Source organism: Platichthys flesus, chromosome 18, assembly GCF_949316205.1.
Source record: "Platichthys flesus chromosome 18, fPlaFle2.1, whole genome shotgun sequence".
NCBI classification, from domain to species: domain Eukaryota; kingdom Metazoa; phylum Chordata; class Actinopteri; order Pleuronectiformes; family Pleuronectidae; genus Platichthys; species Platichthys flesus.
Genome location: NC_084962.1, coordinates 7370452 through 7383928, shown reverse-complemented (window position 1 = coordinate 7383928; position 13477 = coordinate 7370452). Strand labels below are relative to the sequence as shown.

The 13477-nt window shown below is 43.8% G+C and overlaps 1 protein-coding gene across 4 annotated transcripts; it reads right to left on the bottom strand.

Moving 5' to 3' along the window:
- Positions 1-232: 232 nt before the first annotated feature.
- On the bottom strand, positions 233-13195 carry agbl5 (AGBL carboxypeptidase 5). 4 transcript variants are annotated; one of them, XM_062411245.1, is made up of 18 exons: positions 13049-13193; positions 12183-12231; positions 11583-11879; positions 10829-11000; positions 10489-10655; positions 10141-10318; positions 9621-9799; positions 8550-9081; positions 8285-8454; positions 7866-8001; positions 7442-7659; positions 7153-7355; positions 6341-6520; positions 2238-2371; positions 2050-2102; positions 1735-1931; positions 1001-1134; positions 233-908 (listed from the first exon to the last, which is right to left on the bottom strand). In XM_062411245.1, exons 3-18 carry the CDS (start codon positions 11795-11797, stop codon positions 831-833), a joined length of 2946 nt encoding a protein of 981 aa, XP_062267229.1. In that variant the 5' UTR covers positions 11798-11879; positions 12183-12231; positions 13049-13193; the 3' UTR covers positions 233-830. The 4 variants fall into 4 exon arrangements, with proteins under 4 accessions (XP_062267229.1, XP_062267231.1, XP_062267230.1 ...); XM_062411247.1 differs by lacking the exon at positions 6341-6520; XM_062411246.1 differs by lacking the exon at positions 12183-12231 and having other exon boundaries at positions 13049-13166.
- Between the last annotated feature and the right edge of the window lie 282 nt (positions 13196-13477).

The window sequence follows — 13477 nt, the reverse complement described above, 5'->3', positions numbered from 1 at the left end:
TGCTGTGGGTGGTGTGATGTAAATTGTGCAGCTGTCCCACATCTCTTCCCATTGACTGTCCTTTCTGTGGGGTGGCTGCCTGGACCGTCCAGATGCATGTGTATTTCCTAAATGATTTGCTACACACAGCTCTACAACTCAAACTACATTCTGACGATTACTTTATAATTTGACATTTAAGTTTTTTCTCTTGTCAACCAATGTGGTAAAATAAATCATGAGTGAAACAAGGTGAATTAATACCTTTTATGGGCATTGTTTACAAACCACAAACTACTTTTGGAATCATTACATTAAATCCACACTTCACTCACACGTTTACCTCTAAATACAGAAAGAAAATGAAAGAGGTAAAGGTGCCATGGTGCATTTTTACTAAGTGGCTTATATGTTAGAGTATATTCATCAGTGCATAGTTATTTTGGTCAGATCACGTTTTCTTTCTTTTTGGGTGAGGAAAACACAAAATGTGAGGAACAGTGATAGTAACTGAAATTTCACGTCAATGGATCTTGTTCAGTTTCATAGCTGAGTTGGGGAAAGAGTGCCTTTCCCCTGCCTCAACACTGATGTGGTGTCATCGAGCAAGGCACTTCAGCCTCTCCAGGAACCTGCCTATGAGTTGTACTGAGCCGCTCCTCCTCGGTATGATCATGTTGAAGAGCATTGGTGCATGCTCACGATACTGAATATATTCGGACAAAAATAAGTATTTTACATTAAGATGCTCCATGATAAAATGTCCTCTCCTCTCCTGAAGTTCTAAACGGTTTTGATCACAATTTGGTCCAGTATACACAAGCGCCGCCTCCTCCTCTTCTGTGCAGTTCCTAAGCTTCTCCACACAGGGTCACTGTGTCACACATGATCACAGGCTCAGGCAGGGTCATCACTGGAGGTTCCTCAACCTTAGAAGACATCATGCATGGATCAGTCATTCATTTGTCTCCCTAGAATGTGGTATTTTGTTCTATTTGATATAAAATGTGCATGTCTGTACCTGTTTCAGTATCTCATCTTCCTCAGGTGCAGTTTCTATGATTACACTGCCTGTGTGGTGTAAACTCCTGTCGGTGGTCTTCTTCATTAGGGCTTTCGAGGCCAGCTCTATGGCACCGTCTTTTCCCGATACACCTGCAAAGTGAAATCAAACAGGGGCTCTTATAAAGTCTAGAATTCAATAATCTAAGTGTGGGTTTTTAAAAGTCCTAAATATGTTAAAATATGATTTTAACTAGAGAACTGTTTTGACTTCCCTCTTTCCTGTGTGTAATCTTCACATATACACAGTTAAAGCAACTTGCCTTGGCTGTGGGAAGGATTAAGGCTACCTACTGTCCCTGGTTCTAGTTTTGAGTTAACATGGCTATTCAAGGGTTATTCTCTACTACTATCTAGGATCTACAAGTATTATTTTACTTGTTGGAACCGGCAGAGACTTTAGAAAATTATCTAACAATGAGAAATATCATCTGTGATGCCGAGCCTAAGTGGTAAAAGTGTACAAATGGGATCAGAAGTTTAGAAAAAACAAAAGTAAAGTTTCAAGCCACGAAGCTCGAAAAATGAGCTTAAAGAAAGCACAGGACTAACAGGAATTACAGAGTGGACTAATACGTCTTTTTGGGTTCATGATTTCAAATGAACAGTTTCTTTATGCATCCATTTCATCGACTCAATAAATAATATCCATCAATGCATATTTTAAGTCATGTGAAATCTATGTATACATGCCTGACAGCGACAGGTGCCGTTGGAGACCTGGTCTGAGCAGCTTCCAGACTTTCATGGTGGCCGTCTCATCTTTTTGTCCAGGTGAGGATGCATTATGTCTAACGGGGGTTGTTTTACTGTCGCGTGGGGGGGAAGGGACGTCAGTCGACCCCATCCTCCGAATGGTGACGCGGCTCAGTTGAGGCTGCAGCTCGCACCTGGGGGAAAACAAAGAGGTTAACCTTCTCCACTCATATAAAAAGAACGTCTTTACAAGAAGAGGGCTACTGTATATTACATGCAGATTTGAAATCTCATTATCACAGATGCACTCACTTGCTGAATTTGATAGAGGACAGGATGTGATCAGATCCCGAGTCTTTAGCAGCCTGTGACAGAAGGGACATATTACAGTAATGCCTTGTAACCCTGTATGTTGTATACATGATGTTATAGAAAAACATGTAATATGAGACAGTGAGGACAATTTGCTCTGTGTGAGGGAGCCAGCTAAGTCAGCTAACCTCTTGACGGGCCTCTGTGGAATGACGAGTGGCCGTTAGAGTTCGGCACCCTCTCCCCACACGGATGGGGAAAGGCATTCTGGACAAACCCTCTGAACCGGGTCCACCAGCCAGAGAGTCGGGACAGCTGAGGCCTGTTAACCAGATGAAGGGAACATGAATAAAAAGGGGGGAAAAACACAACAGGGGGAAGGAGAACAGTGGGTGGCAGCTGAGTAACACCACATTCAAAGACAGACATTATTTCAGGACAAAAACAAAGAGGGGACCTAAGTATTATGAGTTAAGTACAAATGTTACATTATTTGCATACAATTTTTTTTTGACCTGTTTATTGCCAAGTGCAACAATAGATGCAAGCTAATAGATAAAGATTACACACAACAGCGTGGATTGAGAGCAGAGGACTCACACAGATGTTGCTTCACAAAAGGATAGTTTTTATTCCAGAGGTTAAACAGAGAGGCGATAAAGGACAGCAGCACATTCAACAAGGTGATACACAGACAAACACTTGAGTCTGGTATAGAAGGTTAGCACCACATTGAAGGAAAAATACAATTGAGGAGAGTAAAGCAGAGGGACCTTATGAGAACGTGAGGAAGCATCCAGTGCGTTTTCTCCATCTTGTTATTCTGGGTGAAGTCATTTAAGCTTTAGAGACAGGACATCAGAGGTCACAGTGAGGAAGCAGAATCAAACTACAGTGCACTCATGTTGCAGGGCACTCGTCTGAACTGAAAGCTCCTTGTACATAGCTCCCACTGCTGAATGGAGTGGGCATACAGAGAAGTCATCAACGTAGTGATATCAAAAGGAGTAAGACATCAATGCTGCCAAAGCACAAAATCACATTTTCAGGGGTTGTTTTCACTTCTAACATGTTCTCAAAGTGGCTTCTCCTTCAACTTTTCGTCTATAGCTGCTTTCAGACCTGCACCGAAGCCCGGACATTTTGATGACATTTTCCAAAGGGGCTGTATGTGAGAATGCTAATGTCCGAGTAAGCTGCTAAGGACATTTTCTGGAACCTTTTAACTTCCGGCCCCTCAGTTAAATGGCCGTAAAAATGTCTGAGACAATGTGAGAATAAGGCAGGAAGATGTCAGGGAAAAATCACAGCCAGTGAGCGGACGTGTTGATGATGTCGATGGACGCAAAACTTGAAGGATACAAATATTTCTGGATAATAAAAATAAACGTAGAAGACGCCAACGAAGACTTGGAAAGACGATGGTATTTGAGAGCTTTTCAGGGCCGGTGTTGACGTGCTGTAAACAAAAAAAAAGATTTTTACTTTGGAATTTATGTCCTGCTTCCTGCATGCTCTATGCGTGACATTTTCTTGCAGCTGTGAATGCATCTGACCCGCACAAGCTCCTGCTGTATTTATCACATGTGAAGGCAAATGTTCTGATCCAATTTTCTGGACATTTAGTGGAGCTCACAGCTTACGTAAGAGAGCATAGTGCTGCTCAATTTCAAAGTCTTACATATGCCCCTTGAAATTTATATCCAATGATTAATTGCAGTTGAATTTTATTTAACCCTGTATAGTGGAAATAGCACATAAGTTTAGTATTTCATTGCTTGTTGCAGGTTTTCTGGTAAAACTGGATGAGCCACCTGCTAAATCTACTGTTTACAACAGAACAAGGCACAGCACTGGAACAGACAATAGCTACAGCAAGTCGAGGTCAAATATTCGGGGGGAAAAAGCTATTTTGATCCTATCAGTCAATGGGTCTGGTTACTCAGCTGCTAGTGAAACCTCTCCACATCACAGACATTGCACCTCTGCATCTTCAGAGCCTCTAGAAAGGCTGGTCTTAACAACACAGACCATCATCAAGAAGTTGAATAACAGCACACAAAACTGGATTACAGATTCTTACATATCGACCAATACAACGGGATCATTTCTCACCTCTGCTAACCACAAAATATATTAACTTTGACCATCGACAGCTCACTACACACCTGTCAAATTCAATTTACACAAATAAAACACACAGATGCGTTTGAATAAATAATGATCGGCTCTATGAAACAAGTAATACAATTAAAGACTTATTTACACTGAAAACAATATTGGAATCTTATTAGAAAATTCTTAACACTTGCCAGCTTTGACTGAGCCGCACAGTTAGAAGAAACAAATAGTATTAAATGATATTGCTTGTCGGCAGCTGCATGACGAATCCAATCCTTCTTTTTTTTACAACACCTTGGTTCCACCATCCATGAGGATTTTAAGCCAGTGATGGTCCACATGAGGATTCTGGCTGTAGGCTACTCTGTGAATATCATGATGTCAGGACCAAGACTGGGCCGACACTGGAATGATACAGGTTTCATAACAATTCATCACAGAAATGGGGCTCTAGTTTTTGCACACAAACATGAAACAAGAGGCCTTTTAAAAAGGAGATTTTAAGTCAAAATAAATTTAAATATTTACCACAGAATGTTAAGTTCAACTGAGAACTCACTCACAGTGAAACTAAGGCTTTGTTCAGACCTGGTATTGACACATGGCATTAAATGAATAGTCTACCTTGTATCACTTTAAATGCCTCCTGAATTCAAATAAACATGTATGTCATTCATATATGTCATGACCAAATTATATATTTCTTACCCTGATCTGAATTTTCAGATGTGTCTGTTGTCAGTGTGTGTAAGTGTGTGTGTCCGAATGAGAGTGTGCGAGTGTGAGGGCACAGGCCAGAATGAGAGAGCGAGCAGGGTCAGGACAGACTTGATTGGTGGCTCTGCCTTTTAAGCAGAGTATTATTATGTGGTGGGCAGAGTTGATATTGTGGCCACAAACAATTCAACATGAAGAGGGTCAGGACGCACTTCCTTTTAACAAATGTGGCCACATGCCTCCCAGTCCACCTCTGACTGTGGTCTCAGTGACCACTTGGGAATGGATCACTCCAGACAGATGTTAATACCAGGTCTGAACAGTGTCTATGACATGACGATGTGATCGGCCTGCGACTTGCACTTAAATATATATTTTTAAGATATTATCACCACAGAGTGAAATACAAAGACACTGAGAAAAGAAACAGTAGATGAGAAAGTGTTTAAAACGATTTTACAGAGACAGAGGGCACACAATGATCTGCAAACCCGGTTTCTTAAAAATTAAATAAAACCAATAAATTATAAATTATAATAAAGTGCAACATGGCGAAAGTAATTCATGTTGTAGCTGATAATGAGCAACTGTGAATATTTAAAAACAGCCCTGGCTATTTCCCAAATGTCATCACAGTAACATGGTAATTCCTCTTAGGTTATTAGTTGTTAACAGCCTGAAAAAGAGACGTACTCAGTGTAATGTAATGTAATCCATCAGTAAAATATTCAAGTATAATGTACTGATGATATCTACCGTATATCCTGTGTGCAAGGGAACAATAGAAAACATGAGCCAAAGCAACTGCCTCTCTTTGCTACACATTTACACTGACGGGTCTGAAACCACTAACTCCACAGAGCTAGGTCACGGGGCTGTGTGTTACACAATGCTCGATTTAAGGTCGATCACGACAGGAAAAAACAATTCAGTCATAAATTTGATTGGAGCATCACTCGCATTCTCCATTGTCTTCATTATCTGAAGGTGCTAATACTGCAGATGTGTGTAATGATGCAGATATGCGTAATGAAAAAACTACCATAGGTGGAAAAGGTAAGAAGAGCTAGCACCAATGATGTTTCAGTCACACAATTACACACACATTCAGACACACGAACGCACACACAAACAACAGTGATTTGCACTTGTTTGGCCTCCAATGAGCACCAGGCAGGATATAAATGAACGCACCTCTTATCTGTTACTCGAAGCAATTTTAAGAGCTTACACTCACTCATGTCTGCACACACAAACCCATTCACACACACAAACAGACGCAGGCACCCACAGGGTTAGGTTCAGTCCTGGGTAGGCCCATTTGGAGTGTTGCTGGCTGGCGGCAGGCTCTGAAGGAGCAGGGGGCTCAGTTTGGAGAGCAGCCCTGGGCGGGGCAGGGCCTGCAGGGAGGGGAGCAAGGTGGAGAGGCTGGGGGGCTGGAGGGAGTACAGACCTGTCATACTGACGGAGGCCGGGAGGGGACAGGAGCCCGCCGCACACACTGAGGAAGACGAGGAGGAGGAGGAGGAGGAAGGGGGTGAGTTAGGGGGGCGTGAGGGTGCGTGGCTGTTGCTGGGAGACCGTAGGATGGAGCGGTGGTGGGGGGGACGTCTCTTCTCCTGAGGCTTAGTTTCTACAGAGAGGGAGACACATAACGTACACAGGCTCTAAGACATGCGAGGATTGTGTGGCACGCAAACGCAACAAGAGCCGTGAGCTGAGGCACAGCAGATTTTATAATGCTCCGGGTGAGCAAAGGGACGGTTGATAGTTAGAATACATGTGTGGTACAGGAAAGTTTAACTTTCTCCAACCACACACTCAATTTGGTGCTGTTGACAAAGACCAGGGCTCATTAAAAGGTAAATTAGACATTGGAAGGGACAACATACATGCACAAGCAGCAGCGGGGGGGGGGGGGGTCATGCCCAGGTCATGCAGGGGTCATGCTGATATTAAAGGCCAGAAACATCCATAACAGATCCATGACTTCACTCATTGGATATAAAAAAAAAAAAACAGCTTTGCAAATTTTACATTAGTGTTACTATAAACCTGAACTGTCACGGACACTGACACATCAGCTGGCATCGCAGTAGAACCACACAAACAACCACAAACAGTTATTTACATCAATAAAAGTAAAGAGAGATCTAAAACGAAAGAACATAAGATGTTGAGAGAATAAAAGAGATGAGTGGAGTTACAACCAGTCAAAGGTGTAATGAAACGGCAACCACTAAGAGAGTTGAGAGATCAGCTTACCCCGGACTGGCCCCAGTGTCTTGTTGCCTCCACGTCCGCTTGTGTGCGTGCTGTTGTGCTGCGAGTGAGTTCGGGGTGGAGGGCAGCCAAAAGTAAAGCTCGGGGAGTTGTGCATCTTGGGGGAGGGCGTCTGGCTGCTGCTGCTCTGGCTGTTGCAGCGGACGCGGCTGAGGGTGTTCTCCGATGCTGAGCCAGACAGACAGCTGCCGGGAGAAATAAAAAAACGACACAAAAGTCAATCAAATGTTTTACTTCTTCAGTGTTTTCGGGAAAAAGAACTGAAACTCACTTGTTGAAACTCTTTGGCGGTGAAGCCTTGCAGCCGTTGTGGTGTATTCTGGTTGGAGGGTGGGCGTGGCTGTGTGTGCTCAGGCCTTTGGTGTTGCGGACGTGCTTGAGGATCCAGGCTCGGAGATTTGTCAGGCAGCTGTGCTCTGACAGAACCAGCCGCGGCCAAGGGTTAGACTCAACCATGTCCAGGGCTGAGATGGCTACGGCACGCCCCACCTGGTGCACAGCAATTTGTGGTTATCAAATATCACAAACATTAAAACCCCAGTGAAATAAACATGTGTGCAACAAGCACTAGGTTGGAAATATCAACAACTAATACGGAGTCGGATGCACTGCATTAGAAAGTGAAAAAACTACAATCCTGTCTGAATGAGATGATGAACTTGAGCAACAATCTACTCTCGTGTCGGAGTCCTTACCTGTTCAAATATTTCCGGCGTGTATTTTGGGGGAAATGATGGAGGTGGGGGCGGGGTTGCCCGTCCATTGTCATGGCAAGCAGGTGGGATGGTGTTCATGGTTTTTCCCGTGTTATAGTTGCACTCCAAAGTGTAGCTGTTGACAAGCAGACAACAGAAACATGAGGAACTATACAGCTGTTGTTTTCGGAAATTATTTAATTTAAGCCTGAGCCATGTAAATTGTGAACATATATATATATATATGTATATTTAGATCCAAGACTAACAAAGGAACAATTACTCATCCCTGCTGTTCTCCAAATGTTTGAATCTTCAAAGCCCATTACAGTTTTGTATATAGATGAAAAACTGTCAAATCTGTAGTGACTACACCGTACAACAACTATTTACGTGGTGTGTATCTTTTTAAGTCTCACCTGTGAAGCAGCCCTATGGCCTTGTGCATGGCCACCCGCCCGCTGCCTTCTTTGGACTGCCCATCTCTCTTGTCGCGAGAGTACATGTTCTTCTCCGAGAAGTTACAACCAAGGAATTCAAAGTGAGCAGAGTTCACAGCTATCAGCCTCGGGTACAGCATGTTCTCTACCTGCAGACAGAAAGAATATAACTTAATATAATTTTATATTAATCCAAAAGTATTCCAAGAGAACGGTTGGAAGGAATAAATAAAGCATCTGTAACCTGCTGGCTCTCATCAGGAAGGCTGTTTCCATACATGAAACATCCGCGTTTGGAGGCGTGGCCATGCAAGTCCACATAATATGCCACACCTCCCTCCTGGGGTGGAACCGATTCCTGCTCCTCCACCAGGGGGACTGCTTCTTCTCCAGTAACAGAGGCTACAGTGTCTGAGGAGCTCGAGGAGCTCTTCGGCTCTTCTTTCCCCATCTCCGTGTTCACCCAGACGTTTTCCTCCGTCACCATGGGAACTTCCGGCTGCGCAGGATTTGCATCTTTCTCAGCAACTCGTTGGTTCAAGCTGCTTTCAAGAGCGGTGGGGGGAGGGGCTGGATGTTGATTGGAGGGTTTGGTGTTGAGGGGAGAGGTGTGTGTGTTCGTAGCGTTGTTGTTGTGCGTGCCGCACTGCGTTTTGTGCAAGCGGTTGTGTGTGTGGTGGTGGAGCAACAGTGTTTTGGCTGCGTAGATGGATGGGTGCAGCTCAGGGATGGGGTTCAGGTATTGTCTGTTCAAGTTCACTCCTCTGGAATCAGTCCTGCACAACAGAGATGGATCGTTTTTCATAAAAGGGCATAATCAAGGCCCTTATAACATTGATGACTGAACACAGCAGTAGCCCTTCTACACGTTTTTCCTGTGTAAACCAGCATCAGATAGTGCTGAGCTATTCTGGTATACTTATAACATGCTGGTGTTTGTTTGAAGAGCAGATGGTACAGGTGCTATTTTTAGATACACATCATTCCAGGGGTTTGGTGATCAAAAGAAGAAGTAGAGACCTTCATACCTAAAACCTGATGACCTACAACTGCTTTAATTACAAACCTGTATCATTCAACCAGGCTCTTCTGACACCCTTATGACCAACAGTGCATTAACGTACTCACTGTGGAACCGGGTGCTTCTTAAACAGATTCTTAAACATCATTTATATGAGAAAACGATGCAGTTGCAGTGTCACCAAGCCGCCGTGCTACAAGCTACACAATCTTTACAAGAAACATAGTGGATCGCGAGTTGAACGCAAAACAAATAATTTAAACTAGGCTTAGCTGACTGAGTCAACCTTCTTACCTATAGTGTCCGCGGACAACCCCGTCTGGGTTGAGCATGGGAATGAGCTTGAAAACAAACATGCTTCGCAGTGCATGAGCACGTGGGTCGTCTCTTCTTAGGATAAAGTTCAAGAAACCGTTAAACACAAAGGATGAGGGAGTCTCCCCTGGGTGCACCCGACTGCTGAGGAAAAACACCTGCAAGCACACAAAAATACCAAAGATCAGCTTCATCACATTGACCTTATTGGGTGATTCCACATCAGCCTCAGGCTACATCAATACAAATTTTAGAAAACAGCATTTTAAAACGAAAACATTCTCCAACCACATGAAAACTAAAACGGGGCCCACAGATTTTCCAAACTTCTCAATTTTTGGAATGTGGACGGCAGGTGTAAACATAGTAACTGAGATGCTTTACGACTATAATGTATTAGGGTGGCTGCAGCCTGAGCCTTCAGTGTAAAATCATCACAGCAATAAAAGGTGTAATATTACAGCGGAGAACACAGTGTGTATGTATAACTGAGTCATACCCTTTTGTTGGGGAAGCGATGTGGTCTTGGAGTGTTGATGTCGGGGAACAGCTTCGACAGACGGGGCTCTCGCTCCTCCTGCATCCCGCTGCAGTTGGTCACAGTGAGCAGGTCCACCCTGTTGCCATCTAGAGAGTGGCACAGCAACTCCCGATGATAGTACACACTGGCCGGTGCACTGGCAGAGGGAACAGGCAAGGAGAGAGATTGCAAGGGAGTGACCGATGGTAGTAAAGAGACAAGCACAAAAAACCCGCCAATAAGTCATTTGTCATTTTACTAATAAAAAAAACATTATGAAATGTCAGGTACTTCTTGCATTATAGGGGTGAGTTGTATTCGTTCTACCTGCTTGGATTGAGATGAGCAGCATTGGGGTGGCTCTCATCCAACTGCTGCAGCATCTCCTGACACTCAGTGTAGGAGAATGGAAAGCAGAAGGAGAAGTAGGTGGTAGCCCCTCGCACCTCTGACACCCGGTGAATGAATGAGAGGATGAACTGGTTATCTATAATCTGGAAAGTGACCGGAGAGAGGAGGAGGAGAGGTATTATTAGAAATATAATTGTAGCTAGTGAAAAAGTCAGACTGACGACACTCTGCCTCAATGGCTCCTGGTGCCAAGATCCTCTGCCTGACAGCCTCTGAGTGTGTTTGTGTGCGTCTCTGTGTGTGTCTGTGTGTGTACCTCTGTTGTGGGTCTTTCTCGGATCCTTTCCCACCGGTTCTTGCCAGGTAAAGTGCGTACAAGAGGAGCCATGCCCTGGCTGTAGAGCTTCCTCTGGTTGTTCATGTTCATCACATTGATCTTCAGTATCTTCCCAGGTGCGGTGCCACGCACGCTGAAGTAGAACCATGACCTGAAACCCAAACAGAAAGCACTATAAATATATAGTATATTTATCACCGATACAAACTCATAACAAACACGGTAACAAACACCATATCTAATGTACCAAATCTAAATGAAAGGAAGCTTTTTTTTTTACAAAAACTACATGTACTGCAGTTAATCAAATGTGCAAAGTTGTGTTTGTTGTTTTTCAAAATCTTGGTATAATATCGGCTAATTTGCTTATTCATAGTCTAGTTTCTCTGAGTTGAGAAGGAACAGAGAAGACAGGTAGACAAATCTGTACGTTAAATGCAGACAATGACCCCAAATGTATGAAAATCAGGACAAAATATCACAATTCTTTAGTGGATGCTAACAGTTGCTTGTCACGGCCATACACATACCATATCCATGTTGCTTGCTGCGCCTGGTGTCTTAGAGATTTGCGAACTTTGGTTGATGCTGGACAGTATTGACCAAATCATCACAGTAATCAACTAGCCATTGGGAATTCAACCTTAGTGTACCATTTCATCCCTGATTTCATGTAATGCAGTATAAGGGTTGTGTTTACAAATACGTGGTACAAAAGCAGAAGTTTTGTTACCTGTTTCCGTTCTCATGTTCTGTGCCGGCGCAGTCAGGCTGCGTCCACACATTGAACTCATAATCAGGGGAGAGGGTTGATCCCGAGGGGGCACTCCCACTGGAAGTTGTGTCAGAGGCGGGGCTGGAGCCGCCCTTCTCCACTTTCTCCACACGTGCCAGGTTCCCCGAGTCAAACTTGGAGCTGAACACGATGTTACCAATGCGAGTCTCCATGGTTCTGACCCTTCAGCCTCTTTCTTTGTTTCTCCCCTTAGGTTCTTTGAGCTGTGCCGATCACAGGCCTCGCACAGACAGCCTGTCAACGAATCAGAAACACAGAAATTAATTTACCTTGTGATAAATGGTTCCAACAAAAACAGAGAACTCTTTAGTCGGAAAAGGAGCAACCTTGTATTACAATGACACAGTAGCATTGCTGCAGTACAGTGAGCCACATGAACAAATATTTCCCAGTTCTAGAGTTGCACAAAGTTCTACACAAGCAAATGAAAGCTCTTTAACTATATAAGCGATGACCTGAGTGCTTTTATGTTCTTTGAAATTAGTGATGTCTACAATCTGTGGAGAGACACTTATTAAAAGATGCACCAGGAGTTACCTGTGTTGACGAGACCAGTCGCTTTCTGATGGCCACGTCAGGCTGTGGTCTGAGTAAAATGGAGGTCACAGAAGTCGAGGTGAGGAAGATATTGAAGATAATGTTGTTTACTTATTTTTCTCATTATTATGATATCAATAAACTGAGATAATGACTCACAACAATGAAGATATTTCACATTAAAGACAGTGAACTCTGATCTACAGATAGAGAAGATAGAGTAGAGGGACCAAGCCGAGGAAGCTTCAGTCCAACTAGTATGATCAGAGCTAAATAGATGTCACGCAGACGTAGGAGACACAAACACGGGCTTCGTTGCCAAGTCAACACACAACAGCGATCCCCTGAGGCCTTTGACGAAACTACACGCATTGTCAAAACTAAACAATATCCTTCACATTGACGCCACACTATCTGCAGGACACATTCATCCACTGAACCACTGCCTCCGAGGAAGTGATGCGTGGCTGCTGAACACGTATGACAGCATGCCTGCACCTGTGACATCCTGAGGGATCAAATAATGGCTGCTGTCTGATTCGAACAACAACAGCTGACCGACATCTCCAGCACAGTCAACGGGGAGGGAAGTGGGGGGGGCTACAAAGCGATACACTCGACTAACACTATTAAAATAACAATACGCAAGCTTTTGTTTAGCACTGTGTGCCCCCCCCCCCCGTGTCCATTATCCTGCCACTGAGTCTTAGACAGAGCTAATGACGTTAGCTTCCGCGTCTAAGCTACTGAAGCTAAGTTAGCTACCGAGTTAGCAGCCGTTGATCGAAACGAGTCTTTGCGACAAATGCACGTTTTTTCTTAGTCAACGGGTTCAGCAGCACGACTGTGTTTACGTGATTATTTACCAGCCTCGGTGGATTATTTTCCATCAGTGTCCATTTTTTGTTTTCAGCGTCCTGTTCAACCCTGGATTCATCGCTCTGTGCGCTGCGTTCAGGTTCCTCTGGAGAAACGAAAGCTGCCTGGAGATGTCCTCCTCTCCCGCAGTGACACACGCAGCCGCTCTATAAAATGAGGTAAGTCAAGGTAAGGTAGATAAGAAAAGATAAGGTAAGGTAAGGTATGGTAAGGTAAGGTAGGGTAAGGTAAGGTAAGGTAAGGTAAGGTATGGTAAGGTAAGGTATGGTAAGGTAAGGTAAGGTATGGTAAGGTAAGGTAAGGTATGGTAAGGTAAGGTAAGGTAAGGTAAGGTAGATAAGAAAAGATAAGGTAAGGTTAGGTAAGGTAAGGTAAGGTAAGGTATGGTAAGGTAAGGTAAGGTAAGGTAAGGTAAG